Below are 18,105 nucleotides of genomic sequence, written 5' to 3' on the forward strand. Positions count from 1 at the left end.
AGGGCTGTGTCCGCTAGCCAGGGATTCGAAGATTGTTTTAAAAACCTTCGAAGGTTTGTCAAACGGGTTCACGCACTGTTGTTTTTTTGGGGTTTTTTTCTGTTAACAGGAACTGACAATGTGTGACTACAGTAAATCACACATTATATGTCACTCAGATGCAAAATTCGATCTTTTGATTTGTATAATGCATGTTACTTAAACAAACGTTGTTATTAAAATCTGCTACCAAATCGATACGTAGCAACTCTGCATGGCGCCGCTGCCGGGTATGGAGCAGGTATAATGTATCCAAAGCAGTGGGCTCGTACCTCTAGGCTGTACTGCTTCAGTAAAATATGTACTGAATACCTAGTGTACAAGACAGTGTAAGAGAAGTGCTATGGTAGAATATGTTTGAAACATACAAAATATACACTAACACTAATCATTTTAATTTCGAAAACTGAGCACCGTCCGCCCCTCTCCGCTCCAGCTCGTGTTATCCAGAAGCAAACCTTTAATTTCTTCATTGGCTGTCTTGACAGCAAAGCATTGTAGCGCTGCGTACGGCATAAGCCGTATTAAAAGAAATGTCTCTGCTGTTTGGGATTTATTTGTTAAATGCCCAGACAACCAAAAAAAAAAAAAATGTATGCAAACTGTGCAAGCGACCTGTATGATGGAGGCATAACCAATCTCTGGGGTCACTTGACAAGCGTAAATTCAGATTATTATTATTACTAGTATTCATATTTTTAGTAGTAGTAAAATGTGACTGATAAACCTGCTTGGAACAGTGACTGTTAAATAAAGCTTTGTCTGCTGCAGTTGGTGCTGCTGCAATGCAAGCTTACTATATATACTGCAAGAAGGCTCAATTAATTTTTAACTACATGTGAATATTTTATTACATTAATATGGATTACCTGTAAAATAATAGGATTTTCATTCAAATATAAACAAGTAGTATGGTGACGTCACCAATAAATTATGCAAATGAGTCCCATCGAAGGTTCGAACCTTCCTTCGGTAATGTGTTCCGAAACTTCGAAGCTCAAAACGTACGCTTTGTTGCAGCCCTACATTGGCATGTGACTTGAATGGAATGGGGGATATGGAGCGTTATAAGGGTCAAAATTAAATATTTAATTCTTAAATTAATTTGTCAATTCATAAAATAATTTCAAAATCAATTAATTGCAGAAGTCATTTACTGTTTGCCAATTGATCTTTCAATTTCATTTGGCAAACGAAGACTGCTTTAAAGGTTGTCAATCACTTGAGGGGGCGGGTTTTGTCCCCACGAAGTGACCAATTTATGTGACCTTTATAGTTATAAAGCCAGGCCTATCCCCTGGCTTTATAACTATAAAATTAACTGGATTATACCACATATGTTCAGGGCCCACATATGTATATAGACCTCCTTTTCACTGGGGGTAGGGTAGGTTATTGTACAGTACTTTGTAACAACTGTAAACTGCGCTGGATAAGAGCATCTGCTAAATAAATACATAATAAATAATATTGGTTGAGCAAAGAGACCGTACACGTCCACAACAAGCACATTTGTTGAAAAAGAATGCGAGCAGGTGCAAAATCATTGGATCGTCATTGCACCAGGAGGATAAATCCAATGTGAACTTTTTTTTTTTTTCCCCCAAAGGTCTTACTTTAATTAATAATTTGGAAAATAATTTTGTTTTTCAATGTTTGTCATGAAAAACTGAAATAGAAAAAAAAAAATGGATTAGTCGGAATGAACCTCCCCTCCTCCCCTATTGGCCAATTGTCCCCACAATGAGTCCTGCTTCACAATTACAACAGCCGATTGAACCCGCCTCTCGTACGATTGATTGGTCACTTCATAGGGACAAAATCCACCCCCTCAAGTGATTGACAACCTTTAAAGTAGTCTTCGTTTGCCAAATGAAATTGAAAGATCATTTGCCAAATGAAATTGAAAGATCAATTGGCAAACAGTAAATGACTTATGTAATTCATTAATTGATTTTTAAATTAATTTATGAATTGACAAATTAAATTTAAGAATTGACTAATTAAATTTAAGAATTAAAGATTTAATTTTGAAAAGGGCTCTCGAGCAGCACAGTAAAAGTGCTCCGCGTGGAGTGCAGGATGCGCCCTATAGCCTGGAGATCGTAGCCAACCGTGACCGGGGGTTTCTAGGGGGCGGCGCACAACTGGCAGAGCGTCGCCCGGGTAGGGAGGGCTTAGGTCGGCAGGGGAATCCACGGTTCACTGCGCATCAGTGACCCCTGTGGCCGATAAGGTGCCTGTGGTTCTGCAGTGGAGCCATCAGATCTGTGTTGTCCTCCGGCACTATAGGTCTGGTGGCCTCGCTGTGGATCCACAGTGCAAAAAATGACAGATTGGCAGGAGCACGTTTTGTGTTCCAGTCGCCGTTTCCCGAGTCGGCGGGGGGGTTGCGGTCTTATAACGCTCCATAGGGGGGTTCTGGTGCAATGCAATTCCAATGCAGAATAAATACAAAACAATGAATCCTAGATTTAGAGAAGAATGAGCAACCAAATCCACAGCCACTCAAAATGATGGGAAACAATAGAAAATAAATACAAAACAATGAATCATATTTGAAGCAATTTTCTCTTCAATGAGGCTGTCCAGCAAGGTGTTGTAACCATCCATGAGGCTGTCCAGCAAGGTGTTGTAACCATCCATGAGGCTGTCCAGCAAGGTGTTATCACCATCCATGAGGTTGTCCAGCAAGGTGTTCTAGACACCCATGAGGCTGTCCAGCAAGGTGTTATATGGTAACAGAATCCTGGGAGACAGTCAGCATGGTTTTAGGAAAGGGAGATCGTGTCTAACTAACCTGCTTGATTTTTTTGAGGATGCAACATCGACAATGGATAATTTCAAAGTATACAACATGGTTTATTTAGATTTCCAGAAAACTTTTGACAAAGTCCCGCATAAAAGATTAATTCTCAAACTGAACACAGTAGGGATTCAAGGAAATGCATGCACATGGATTAGGGAGTGGTTAACATGTAGAAAACAGAAAGTACTGATTAGAGGAGAAACCTCAAAATGGAGCGAGGTAACCAGTGGTGTACCACAGGGATCAGTATTAGGTCCTCTGCTATTCCTAATCTACATTAATGATTTAGATTCTGGTATAGTAAGCAAACTTGTTAAATTTGCAGACGACACAAAAATAGGAGGAGTGGCAAACAATGTTGCAGCAGCAAAGTTCATTCAAAATGATCTAGACAGCATTCAGAACTGGGCAGACACATGGCAAATGACATTTAATAGAGAAAAGTGTAAGGTACTGAATGCAGGCAATAAAAATGTGCATTATAAATATCATATGGGAGACAATGAAATTAAAGAAGGAATCTATGAAAAAGACCAAGGAGTTTATGTTGACTCAGAAATGTCTAGACAATGTGGGGAAGCTATAAAAAAGGCCAACAAGATGCTTGGATATATTGTGAAAAGTGTTGAATTTAAATCAAGGGAAGTAATGTTAAAACTTTACAATGCATTACTAAGACCTCATCTCGAATATTGTGTTCAGTTCTAGTCACCTCGTTACAAAAAGGATATTGCTGCTCTAGAAAGAGTGCAAAGAAGAGCGACCAGAATTATCCCGGGTTTACAAGGCATGTCGTATGCAGACAGGCTAAAATAATTGAATCTATTCAGTCTTGAACAAAGAAGACTACATGGTGATCTGATTCAAGCATTCAGAATCCTAAAAGGTATAGACAATGTCGACCCAGGGGACTTTGATGAGATTCTGGGATCAATAAGCTACTAATAACCAAACGAGCAAGATGGGCTGATTGCCCTCTCTCGTTTGTAAATTTTTATGTTCTTATGTTATAACCATCCATGAGGCTGTCCAGCAAGGTGTTCTAAACATCCATGAGGCTGTCCAGCAAGGTGTTCTACCATGGAGGCTGGAAAACCTTGCTCAGGATTCACTTCATTTCTTTGGATGATTACAGATTCAATGTGAACCTTTCAAGGCTTGAATTACAGTAGGTTGTTTAAATAATTCATTATAACAATATAAAGATTTGCTTTGGGTAATGTTTCTGCAACCTAGAAGTGAATGTGTCCTCTCTGTCAGTAGATAATATAAATATATACCAGCACCACCTTTTAGTAGAAGGGTTCATCAGCACTTTACTCCCTGAGCTTCAATGGAATTCTACCATTGGGAGCGACTTCTTTCCTGTGCACTGAGATCTACAAGCTTCCAAGATTGGGTTGCCTTTGGACAGGCATTGCAGGATAGAATCATAGCAGCACAATGGCATTCTTCTGATTCTCAAGAGTTCAGATGTCATCTGTGACATTCCATTTGTGTTGATGACGTTCACATATTATTATTATTATTATTATTATCAGGGCAACTTACAGTTGTATACAAAAAATACATAAATAATTACAGTACAATTAAGAGCAAGATTAAAAATACAATGACTTCAGTCCTAATAAGAGCAAATACAAAACACAGTACGATTGTTCAGTGTGCTGTTCAATACTGTAGCTCACTCCCCATGTGGAGACCTGGGTTCTGTTCAATACTGTAGCTCACTCCCCATGTGGAGACCTGGGTTTGTTTCAATACCGTAGCTCACTCCCCATGTGGAGACCTGGGTTCTGTTCAATACTGTAGCTCACTCCCCATGTGGAGACCTGGGTTCTGTTCAATACTGTAGCTCACTCCCCATGTGGAGACCTGGGTTTGTTTCAATACCGTAGCTCACTCCCCATGTGGAGACCTGGGTTCTCTTTCAATACTGTAGCTCACTCCCCATGTGGAGACCTGGGTTCTGTTCAATACTGTAGCTCACTCCCCATGTGGAGACCTGGGTTCTGTTCAATACTGTAGCTCACTCCCCATGTGGAGACCTGGGTTCTGTTCAATACTGTAGCTCACTTCCCATGTGGAGACCTGGGTTCTGTTCAATACTGTAGCTCACTTCCCATGTGGAGACCTGGGTTCTGTTTAATACTGTAGCTCACTCCCCATGTGGAGACCTGGGTTCTGTTCAATACTGTAGCTCACTTCCCATGTGGAGACCTGGGTTCTGTTCAATACTGTAGCTCACTCCCCATGTGGAGACCTGGGTTTGTTTCAATACCGTAGCTCACTCCCCATGTGGAGACCTGGGTTCTCTTTCAATATTGTAGCTCACTCCCCAAGTGGAGACCTGGGTTCTGTTCAATACTGTAGCTCACTTCCCATGTGGAGACCTGGGTTCTGTTTAATACTGTAGCTCACTCCCCATGTGGAGACCTGGGTTCTCTTTCAATACTGTAGCTCACTCCCCATGTGGAGACCTGGGTTCTGTTTCAATATTGTAGCTCACTCCCCATGTGGAGACCTGGGTTCTGTTCAATACTGTAGCTCACTCCCCATGTGGAGACCTGGGTTTGTTTCAATACCGTAGCTCACTCCCCATGTGGAGACCTGGGTTCTCTTTCAATACTGTAGCTCACTCCCCAAGTGGAGACCTGGGTTCTGTTCAATACTGTAGCTCACTTGTAGGACTGGAACTGCCCTCATCTCAAGATGGACCCATCCTGAAACTGCCACAAGCTCAATTCTTTTAGACAGAACTATTTTTCAGAACTGGTTAACAAGCTCAGACCCTTCCAACCAGCTATGCAATACTGTTTATATGCGTGATGTCAAAAGCAGGTCATCCTACATATTTGTTAACATGATCTCACATTTGATCAATAATCCTGTTCCTCAATAATGGTAATCCTGTGCTTCAGCCTCATCCTTCCCACCCACTGATATCCTGTGTGTCTGGCAGTCCCTGTTTGTCAACACATGCAGGATGCCTCCCCGCTGTGTGGAACTGCTGGCTCTGGAAGCTGCATGGAATGTAGCCTTCTGCCTAAAGGACTACTTCATTGCTCTGTCTAGCTGTTATTTTATTATTTCTAGCTGTTAATGTATTCTTTCTTTTTCTCTGGTAAAGTTCCAGCAGTGGTCAGGTTTACAGAGTCCTTCCATGCCGTATTAAAGCAGTCAGCGGGCCGTGTGTTGTGCACCCCTGGTCTAGGCTGCACAACGACGACATTAATACTGCGAGCTGCAGGAGGAGGGCAACTGGGATACTTTTTATTATGGAACAAGGTATTTAAATTAAACTAGCAACACAAATTCATTTAATTCATCTTTGTCTAACAGTGTTTCATCTGTATATTCATCTGTATAACAGTGTTTGTACATTTGTAAGAATTTTATATTCAAGCAACACACAGTATGTTAAGACTTTCAGACCGCAGGACCACTTTGTTGTTCTGGTGTTGCTATTTACAGATGTATGGTTTGAAGCAAAGCCAGTGTTTTTATTTTCAGGAGACACATATACAGCCGGACAGCAGCAAATCTCTTCTCACACAAGCATTTGAAAATAGTTTCCAAACCACAGCAGAGAAAAAAACACAATATCGTGTCATCATAACTGAATGAAGCAAGCACAGCACTGTTCAACACATTTGTGAACATATAAAAGTGTCTTGAGTTCTAAGGGATTTGGGGATTTAGCAAGTTCTGCCACAAATCCAAGACTGCATTGCTAATTTTTACAACACTTGGCAAATGTTTTCCACTTTCACTGCAACGAGACTAGCTCTCTCAGTATTTCAGAGTCTTGACCAGTCAACATTAGTTACCACAACGCCTGGAACATTTTACATAAATACAGCACTTTCACACGGACATCACACAAATGCAAGAAATTGTTCAGGTCCCCAAATGACCATCTCTAAGCATTAGTATGTATAGTAAGTGACCAAATAAGTGTCAATATTAGGTTTGTCAGAGGCTACCAGTAAATACAATGCACAGGTTTGGCTACATTAGGTATTACAGGGTAATAAACAGATTACTGACCTTCTCCTTATATATACTGGAAAGGGGTGGGACTTGACACCAAACTTCACTTCCTGTGACAACTCAAAGACCCAACTTGCTTGTATGGTACTGCCCAGCAACAACACCTACAACTCAGTGTGTGTGGTACTGCCCACCAACAATACCTACAACTCAGTGTGTGTGGTCCTGCCCAGCAACAATACCTACAACTCAGTGTGTGTGGTACTGCACGCAAACAATACCTACAACTCAGTGTGTGTGATACTGCCCAGCAACAATACCTACAACTCAACGTGTGTGGTACTGCCCAGCAACAATACCTACAACTCAACGTGTGTGGTACTGCACGCAAACAATACCTACAACTCAGTATGTGTGGTACTGCCCAGCAACAATACCTACAACTCAGTATGTGTGGTACTGCCCAGCAACAATACCTACAACTCAGTATGTGTGGTACTGCACGCAAACAATACCTACAACTCCAGGCTCTTTTTCTGTAGCCACAGTACCTACAGTATAGGATTCTGCTGATGTTTCCCAGCAGCAGTCTTGTTTAGAAACACTGCTGTTGACTGATAGGTACAATAAAGTTCAACATGACACAATGCTGCTCAACATCCCCGGAAGAAAATAGCTTGTGAACTTACTTTGGCAAAGAGGTGGAGCAGATCTAATCCTGACATTAGCCGAGACACATCCTCGCTCTCCTCCTGTAGGTACAGCTGCAGCATCTCTTTCAGGTGCCCCAGGCCTTCTTTCATTTCTTCACTCATCTCTTTGATATCTGAAAGAACAAAAAAAACCAACCACTGACTGTATAAACTCAAACACAAGAGCAGCAATATCGTCTAGATTGAATGAACTCAAACACAAGAGCAGCAGTATCATCTAGACCAGGGGTGTCAGACTCGGTTCCTGGAGGGACGCAGTGTCTTCTGGCTTTCTTTGTACCCAAGCTCTCAATTACTTAGTCTAATTATTTGATTAATTGGACAAATTTAACACTTCTCTCCAGGCCTCAAAATGTTTCAGTGTAGTGCATCTTGAGTCAAGTGCATTTTGTAAACCATGTAAAAGACCTTGAAAAATATTAAATATGTCAAATTGAACAAATAATTAGATCAATTATGTTAATTGAGCTTAAGTTGGAATGAAAACCAGAAGACCCTGCGACCCTCGAGGACTGGAGTTTGACACCCCTGGTCCAGACTGAATGAACAACAAACGCAAGAGCAGCGATATCGTCTAGACTGAATGAACTCAACAAATACAAGAGCAGCGATATCATCTAGACTGAATGAACAAAAAACACAAGAGCAGCGATATCGTCTAGACTGAATGAACTCAACAAACACAAGAGCAGCGATATCGTCTAGACTGAACGAACTCAACAAACACAACAGCAGCGATATCGTCTAGACTGAACGAACTCAACAAACACAAGAGCAGCGATATCGTCTAGACTGAATGAACTCAACAAACACAACAGCAGCGATATCGTCTAGACTGAATGAACTCAAACACAACTCCTCATTGCTGAAACAAGACAAAACAGAATTCCACCAGAATGATTTATTGCAGTTTTACTGGATTGCAGATGTTCTGTTAATCCCTGGTTCTGTTTTATTATAGTCTCACAATAGATTATGTTAACCCCTTTACAGAAACCTCTGCTTTTACTCTCATAGAGATCAGTAATGAGGACAAGCACATCGGTTTTCTTCACAACTGCTGTAAGTTTTGCAAATGTTTCGAATGATGGGTTCAGACATGAGACTACCTGCACCCTTATACTCAAAGTATTACTAACAGGACCATCCTCCTCTGAATCAGTGTCAAGTCATGTGGTCAAAATGATGAGCAAAAGGGGAAAAAGAGGACATGTCGGAAGTTTTCTCCACCCATAATTGAAGTCCTGCTATTGAGCCTTGCTTCAGTAAATACTTATTTTCTGAATGGTGCCACATGCCTGTGTTTTGGGAATTTGGCAACTTTCTGTGCTGTTGGACCATCAATAAAGGTTCATGAAGGGAAAAAAATAAATAAAAAATCACAACTCTGAAGCAAAGGCCATTAACACTTACGAGATTCATGTTCCGACACGGAGTACAGCTCTTCTGAAGGGCAGGATGAATGGTTTAGCTGTGGCACGAAGCAAACAAATAAATTAAAAAAACATGTAAGTTGTTGATAATAATAATGATAATAATACAGGAAACATCAAATACAACTATAATAAACCTAATTCTGCTTTCTTCACTTACAACATTCCCATTCAATAACCTTAGATACAGAAGCACAAGACACTGACATATTGAAAGTTAAGTCTTTGTGATCCAATTTAAAACCCTGATGGAATGTCACCAAAGAAAAGCCAAATAATAAAAGGGCTGTATTTCCTGTATTTTTACACCGAATCCCCACCTCCTCTCTGCAGCAAAGGTAATTCTAATCATTTGTGATTTATTAATATGAAAACTTGTGCACTAAGTCCACTGCAGTAAGGTTATTTTGTTCGTTGGGCCCAGAACCAAAAGAAAAAGGTAGACTGGCCCTGCTTTTGGGGTCCCCACTAAAGGAGTCATGTTAAAAGGTAGACTGGCCCTGCCTTTGGGGTCCCCACTAAAGGAGTCATGTTAAAGGTAGACTGGCCCTGCCTTTGGGGTCCCCACTAAAGGAGTCATGTTAAAGGTAGACTGGCCCTGCCTTTGGGGTCCCCACTAAAGGAGTCATGTTAAAGGTAGACTGGCCCTGCCTTTGGGGTCCCCACTAAAGGAGTCATGTTAAAGGTAGGCTGGCCCTGTCTTTGGGGTCCCCACTAAAAGCGTTGTGTTAAACGCTGTATGAGTGAGTATCCATGTTGGGTTATTCAAGACTAAGTCGTCATGGAACCCAGAGGGGCTCACAGTGGTCAAATTAAACCAGATCCACAGGGCTTGCTTTGCTTACTAATTTAAAGATGACCCTCCCAACAAGTCGCACAGAGTCAGCAGGGATCCGGGGCTGGCAACTTCTGAGGCACAAGCATTCCCTCTTGTGCTCCGGCCAGGCCTGCCTCTGAAAGAAAGAAGGTTTTGTGTTCAGGTTCAACACATACTTGGAGCACATTTCTAAACTACCAAATCTTCACCAATTTGGACACAATTGTCTGAGCTGAACAAAACAACAATAAAACAAATGTTAACCTACAAGGTATGCATATGCATTAGTAAAAGGGACCAGTATGCAATATTGGAATAATACAATTCATGGACATGCTGGAAGTGTCACACAAGTAGACAATTCCAAAAGGGTTCCAGTTGACTTCAAAAACCGCTGCCATAGTATGGCAGACCAATCATATATAGATATAGTAAGTTGCCAGACTTGTACTGAAGCTAGTTGCTATAGCAGATCATCACTTTGATCAGAACTACATAATCTATAAGAGGATTCCTAGCTTGCGTGTCGACTAGCTTAGGGTAAAGCAGTTGCTATTTGTCATACACGGGTCACATGACTAGTTTTGGGTAAAACAATTGCTAAGTGTCACATGACTAGCTTAGGGTAAAGCAATGTGACACATGGCAACTGTTTTACCCCAAGCTAGTCACGCGACACATGCATGACATGTACCAACATATCTGCCCCAACCATGTAACTATCTTCTCCAGTCTACAGCTCCTGTCTGATAGACAGACACTTCATGTGCTGTTTGGTTGACTCATGTAAAAGACACGGGTGGCGTGATGTCAACAGGCTGGACATCACATGAAGCAATCTGATGGGAGTTGGCATTTTAAGTCTGTTCTGTACAGTAAACATTTCAAGACAGCCTTTTGGTTGTCAGAAGATTTCTTCTTCTTCTATACATCTGGTAAGAAGCCAAAGGGAGTTAAGCAGTCATCAAGATGTTTGAGAGGATAACACCGAAGTGATTAATAACGCAGCCGGCCAAGAAGACCCTAATGAGGTGGAATATGCAGTCGGTCAGCAATGCCAACTGCTGCTGCAGCTTCTCTTACAACTGCTCCGTGCCAACAGTGGTGCAGGTTCAGCCTTATTTATACCCCTTGCATTGCAAGGAGCCAGTTAATTCTAGTAATAAACATCCCCACCAGGACCATCAGCATGAAAGACACTTCCTCCAGCATATCCTTGAGTCTGTATGTACATTTCGGTCCCATTATTTAAAAATGTGCTGTTTTAGGTGGGCTTTTTCCTTCTTGTAGAAATCTTGTTGGGTAATTGTATCAGTGCTTGCTTGATTGCTTTTATGAGCATGTCTGGACCAAACACAGTTCTTCTAACAGGATTTGAATAAATGTAAAGCTAAAGCATGTGCAGTAAGGCTTTGTCCCGTTCTTGTACAAGAAAATCAATAACACACACATGACCAGAAATAAATGCAGCTGCTAAAACACGGCCGATGCTGTTGATTAAATGAATAGGTTTTGCTTATTCATGGGAGGACAGAATGGGTCAGCTCAAGACGATTCCCCTTTAAGCTCTGGATGCTTTTTCATACAAACACTATACTCAAGGAATCTGGGCCACAGGGGCTCCCCAGCTGCATGTTTTGCTGACGCCAGGAAAAGGCTCAAAAGCATTGCCAAATGTGTTCAATGGGGTGGCATTAATGAATAAGGGGAAAATCTGTGTTGGCAATCATTCAAGACATGCAATGAAAAAACAACAAACCTTTCAGCATCGCAAGGCAGATATTTGCTGAGTTTGTATCTTTTTTGCAGTGGTGATGGGGGGGGGGGGGGGGTAATAGGAGTCAAAGCTAGCTGGTGCCACTGGCTTCGAGAACCCCCTGAACAAGCTTGTGCAAGGGTTAGGGTTAGAGCCTGCTGAACAAGCTTGTGCAAGGTCTTCCCACTGTAGTAACAGGACTTTGAGCTTGATCTACTGTTTCTTGCGCTGAGGCAGAGTTATAGTGGCAGCCTCCTGTATACTGCATGTTTCTATGTGAAGTACGAAGAGGAATGTTGAAAATCGATACCAGAGTCACTAAAACAGTGTGCGTTACCCATAGGAGAGACTAATACATCAAACTCATTACAGGAATGACAGTGTGTGTTATCCATAGGAGAGACTAATACAACAAACATTACAGGAATGACAGTGTGTGTTATCCATAGGAGAGACTAATACATCAAACTCATTACAGGAATGACAGTGTGCGTTATCCATAGGAGAGACTAACACAACAAACTAATTACAGGAATGACAGTGTGCGTTATCCATAGGAGAGACTAACACATCAAACTCATTACAGGAATGACAGTGTGTGTTATCCATAGGAGAGACTAACACATCAAACTCATTACAGGGATGACAGTGTGCGTTATCCATAGGAGAGACTAACACAACAAACTCATTACAGGAATGACAGTGTGCATTATCCATAGGAGAGTCTAACACATCAAACTCATTACAGGAATGACAGTGTGCGTTATCCATAGGAGAGACTAACACATCAAACTCATTACAGGAATGACAGTGTGCGTTATCCATAGGAGAGACTAACACATCAAACTCATTACAGGAATGACAGTGTGCGTTATCCATAGGAGAGACTAACACATCAAACTCATTACAGGAATGACAGTGTGCGTTATCCATAGGAGAGACTAATACATCAAACTCATTACAGGAATGACAGTGTGCGTTATCCATAGGAGAGACTAATACAACAAACATTACAGGAATGACAGTGTGCATTATCCATAGGAGAGTCTAACACATCAAACTCATTACAGGAATGACAGTGTGCGTTATCCATAGGAGAGACTAACACATCAAACTCATTACAGGAATGACAGTGTGCGTTATCCATAGGAGAGACTAACACATCAAACTCATTACAGGAATGACAGTGTGCGTTATCCATAGGAGAGACTTATACAACAAACTCATTACAGGAATGACAGTGTGTGTTATCCATAGGAGAGACTAACACATCAAACTCATTACAGGAATGACAGTGTGCGTTATCCATAGGAGAGACTAATACATCAAACTCTTTTCAGGCATTACATGAAAACATGCATCCACAATGTTGCAGCTTCATACAAACATATTCTCATCTGTATTAGTTGAATAAAAGTAATAGGTCAAATAAATGCCTTTGAAAATGTTTTTAGCTATTCATTTCCATACAGTGCTCCATGCAAGTCACTTTAAATGAAGTCTGTGGCCACAGTAACAGGGCTGCAACGTTGTCTGACACTAGGCATATACAGCTGTACAATACAATTAGACTCCTAAGCAGGCTACACATATATCTGCATGAAGTCAGGTTATAAGCTGTAGGAACAGCCATCAAATAAACAAGGATGATATAGACTAAATGCGCATTCTGAGGCTAGAGCTGAAGATTTGACTGGGTTGAGGGGAGGGGTAACAGCTATTTCCTCCAAATAGTACCAACAATAAGCCTGACTTCTATTATATGTAAACTTATGGAAACTATAATAAGATCCAAAATGGAAAATTACCTATATGGTAACAGTATCCTGGGAGACAGTCAGCATGGTTTTAGGAAAGGGAGATCGTGTCTAACTAAGGGGCAGCAGTGTGGAGTAGTGGTTAGGGCTCTGGACTCTTGACTGGAGGGTCGTGGGTTCAATCCCCAGTGGGGAACACTGCTGCTGTACCCTTGAGCAAGGTACTTTACCTAGATTGCTCCAGTAAAAACCCAACTGTATAAATGGGTAATTGTATGTAAAAAATAATGTGATATCTTGCAACAATTGTAAGTCGCCCTGGATAAGGGCGTCGGCTAAGAAATAAATAATAATAATAATAACCTGCTTGATTTTTTTGAGGATGCAACATCGACAATGGATAATTGCAAAGCATATGACATGGTTTATTTAGATTTCCAGAAAGCTTTTGACAAAGTCCAGCATAAAAGATTAATTCTCAAACTGAACGCAGTAGGGATTCAAGGAAATGCATGCACATGGATTAGGAAGTGGTTAACATGTCGAAAAGAGAAAGTACTGATTAGAGGGGAAACCTCGAAATGGAGTGCAGTAACCAGTGGTGTACCACAGGGATCAGTATTAGGTCCTCTGCTATTCCTAATCTACATTAATGATTTAGATTCTGGTATAGTAAGCAAATTTGTTAAATTTGCAGACGACACAAAAATAGGAGGAGTGGCAAACACCGTTGCAGCAGCAAAGGTCATTCAAAATGATCGAGACAGCATACAGAACTGGGCAGACACATGACAAATGAAATTTAATAGAGAAAAGTGTAAGGTACTGTATGCAGGCAATAAAAATGTCCATTATAAATACCATATAGGAGATACTGAAACTGAAGAAGGAATCTATGAAAAAGACCTAGGAGTTTATGTTGACTCAGAAATGTCTTCATCTAGACAATGTGGGGAAACTATAAAAAAGGCCAACAAGATGCTCAGATATATAGTGAAAAGTGTTGAATTAAATCAAGGGAAGTAATGTTAAAACTTTACAATGCATTAGTAAGACCTCATCTAGAATATTGTGTTCAGTTCTGGTCACCTAGCTACAAAAAGGATATTGCTGCTCTAGAAAGAGTGCAAAGAAAAGCAACCAGAATTATTCTGAATTAAAGCATGCCGTATGCAGACAGGTTAAAATAATTGAATCTGTTCAATCTTGAACAAAGAAGATTATGCGGCGATCTGATTCAAGCATTCAAAATTCTAAAAGCTATAAACAATGTCAACCCAGGGGACTTTTTTGACCTGAAAAAAGAAACAAGGACCAGGGGTCACAAATGGAGATTAGATAAAGGGGCATTCAGAACAGAAAACAGGAGGCACTTTTTTATACAGAGAATTGTGAGGGTCTGGACCCAACTCCCCAGTAATGTTGTTGAAGCTGACACCCTGGAGTCCTTCAAGAAGCTGCTTGATGAGATTCTGGAAACAATAAGCTACTAACAACCAAACGAGCAAGATGGGCCGAATGGCCAGATATACTCCTGTAGTTTCCCGATTCTCTTTGCACACTCATGCTACTCCAATGCTCAACAAGAACATTTGCTTCTGCACTTGACGTGTAGCGAGTTATTGCTGTACTTAAAAGTTAATAAGCAAAAAGCAGAAAATGAACTGTGTAGAAACTCAATGGAAAGTCACTTCACAGAACATTAGAAACCCCAATTTAAAAAGCCCTGTAGGTGTTCTGTGTCAACCTACCCGGAGAGTAGCATAATAATTTAACCTATTAAGAGAGAAGAATAAAATGTTTGAAATATTTGCTGATTACTGACAGTTGGAGCATTTGCTCCATGAAACTTGAATTGCATGATTCAATGAGACACACTGAAAATAAAAACAACAACACTGTTACACTGACTCAGAAGACAGGACGGGACAGATACAATTAACTACTAAATCTCTAAAATGAACTGCGATCGCTCGGTGCAGCTTTCAGAAACACTGATGGACTCCAGCGGTTTGAAAAGCTAGACTTGACTACAACAATTGCAATTATGAATTTGAAGCCTTTAGTTGCTTTTTGTAAGAAAAGAAAAAAGAAAACAAAAGTAGCAGGTAGGCTATGTGCTTTACTTGCAGTCCAGGGTTTTCAATTCGTTTTAAGATACGCGACCCTTACAAGGTAGTAGGGGCACCGATCTCATCGAGGGATGTACCGCCGAGTCGGAGAGTGTGAGAGGCCCCCCTCCCATAGGGACATTTTTGAAAAAAGGGATTAAAATGGGTGCATTCTGGCGCATTTTTGCATGGTTTAAGCATGTGCTAGACTAGTAGTGGTCTGCTTACAGTGTCTGCCAAAGTACCCCATTAGTGCAATAAAGGAGCTTTACTTCAGCACTGCTCACAGCAAGATCAACAAGAAAGAAAGATTGACTTTTGGAGCATCAAGGCCCTGCAATGCTGTAAATGTGTGTGAAATTGGTGGCCACACCTTTAATTGTGTACAGTTATAATATGGGAAGAGCATGCTGTAGCTCCCATGCTCAGCATTAGTCAAGTCCTGATCTGACAGCATGCAACACAGACGGCTCTTATGAGTACATGTTTTTTTTTTTTACATCAGTAAAGTAAGCTGCAGTAAATTACATTTTTAATTCATTTCTTAATTATAGTCGCAAGTATTTCTGTGTGTTCTGTTTTCAACTTCTGGGGCTCGTTTCCCCGAGTACTTGGAGTTCACGATCATTGCCACTGCTGTGTGGCTGCATCCAGTCTCTCTTGAAACACACCTGACACATATTTATGGAGCAGCCTATATATAAATGATAGTTTTCTTGTAAATCAAATAAAAAATGAGGCGCTGGATGAACACCTGGGCACATATTTTTACAATGTCACAACAAAAGGAATACACGCTTTCTTGTGCATATGTATTCGCTATTATGTACTTTATATCGCCTTAGAGTACCATATGACAAAATTGACAATGATAATACCAGAAAATAATCTTAGTATCTTTTAATAAAAGTAGCCGGTGCAAATATAGTATTAGGCGGTGGATTGCGCCGGTCCCCGGATTATTTTGAAACCTAACATTTTTTATGTACATTTAAAAATTAGCACAGTTATTTATTGGCTATTTATTCCAAAAACGTAAAAAGACAAAACCATCTAAGAGAGGTATAGGCTAAGACAAGCTAAATATTTAACCTTGCATTACTCAGAATTACTGCTATTTTCTGATGTATATCATGCTGGAAACACAGATTTCTGGTCACATGATAGCCAAGACTATAGTTACCTGGCAACGGGCATCACAGTACCTGGCAACCTTGCACCTGGAGCATCGGAGGAGACTCTGCTTCCTAGAAAAATAAAGAGATACAAACTGAGTTTGTGTTTAACTGTTGTTATTATTTTTACTGTTCATTAAAAAGCTCTGGGATGTCAATACATTGCACCTGAAAAGATATGAGAGTATTATTCAGAACTGAAATAAAACATGTTCATTCTAGCTGAACATATTTTATAATATAATTTCCCAGCATTAACAACATTTAACATGACAAATGATAAATCACAGCAAACATGATTCGTTTTGGAATAGTATTTAGAAGATAACTGCAAGCAGTGGTAAATCACAGCAAACATGAATCTTGGTGGAACAGTATATTTAAAGATAACTGAGCTGAAGTCTCCAGTGTATGAGGGGGAAACAGTTTTCTGAGACACTGCAATCTGAAGTCTCCAGTGTGTATGAGGAGGAAACAGTTTTCTGAGACACTGCAATCTTCTCTCACAGATATTTTTAGTCAGAACAATTTCTTGTAAGGGTTTAGGCAATTTATTTTGGGGAGGCCTCTTATACTCGCTGCCTATGGTTCAGGATTGTATGCTTCACTGGGCCAGACAATGACAACTTGCAGCACAGAAGTAACAAAAAAAAAACAATTAAAACCAGGACAGTTTTTTAATTGTTTATTAATGAGCTGGAATTAATGCAGTTTTAAATGTGCAAAAGGGATTTCAAAGTAATGACACAAAGTCTCTCCTAGTCTCCCAGTACCGGGCAGCCTTGGAAGCTTTCCCATTGGAGCTGCCGCCTCCTTTTATTTTTTTACACTGCTGTTCAAAGGGGACAGGCGTAATATGATCTAATTAAATAGAAAACAAGACAAATCAAACTGATCGTGTTGCCAGTGTCAGGACAGGGCTGCTATTTTGAGAACTCACTTTTCCGAGTGACGGATGATGCTGTTTTTTCTACATCACTGATATAGTGACTGATGGTGCAGAGCTGGATACAGCTTCAGGAAGATTGTACCCTGTCCTCCTCCAGAAGAGATACTCCTGCCAGGAGTGATTCATATGAAAAGTGCACCTCATTGCTAGTGATTATTTATGGCTTTCACATACTTCTAAAGTAGTGTGTAATGTACAATTCAGCAAGTGCACTGTACCTGAGATATACTGTACTCCGATCTCTGATCTCTCCGATCAGCACTGAAATCTGATCTCTTTCATTAAGCCAGCATAGATCAGCACTGGAATCTGATCCCTTTCATTAAGGTTGTGTTCACACTGGGTCCATTTAGAGCAGCGTTTCCCACCCCTGGTCCTGGGGACCCCCTGTGTCTGCTGGTTTCCATTCCAAATGAGCTCTCAATTAATTAACTAGACCCTCAATTGAAATGCTAATTTGCTTAATTAGACCTTTTTAATTGTTTTCAGCTCTTAACAGGTGCAAATTTCAAGTTAGCTATAACATTTTACACGTATGGAGTTTGTGAAAAAG

The 18,105-nt window shown here is 40.6% G+C and overlaps 1 protein-coding gene across 1 annotated transcript in view; it reads right to left on the reverse strand.

Annotated features, from left to right (window-relative positions):
• Positions 1-18,105, reverse strand: part of smyd3 (SET and MYND domain containing 3) — a 273,622-nt gene that overhangs the window by 186,566 nt on the left and 68,951 nt on the right. Inside the window, exons 2-5 of the mRNA XM_034017653.3 lie at positions 16,612-16,675; positions 9,833-9,940; positions 8,968-9,025; positions 7,531-7,667 (exon numbers count right to left, since the gene is read on the reverse strand). Coding sequence (XP_033873544.1) covers positions 7,531-7,667; positions 8,968-9,025; positions 9,833-9,940; positions 16,612-16,675 — 367 coding nt within the window. The remainder of the gene's footprint in view (positions 1-7,530; positions 7,668-8,967; positions 9,026-9,832; positions 9,941-16,611; positions 16,676-18,105) is intronic.

The sequence above is a fragment of the Acipenser ruthenus genome, chromosome 6, assembly GCF_902713425.1.
Source record: "Acipenser ruthenus chromosome 6, fAciRut3.2 maternal haplotype, whole genome shotgun sequence".
Classification (NCBI taxonomy): domain Eukaryota; kingdom Metazoa; phylum Chordata; class Actinopteri; order Acipenseriformes; family Acipenseridae; genus Acipenser; species Acipenser ruthenus.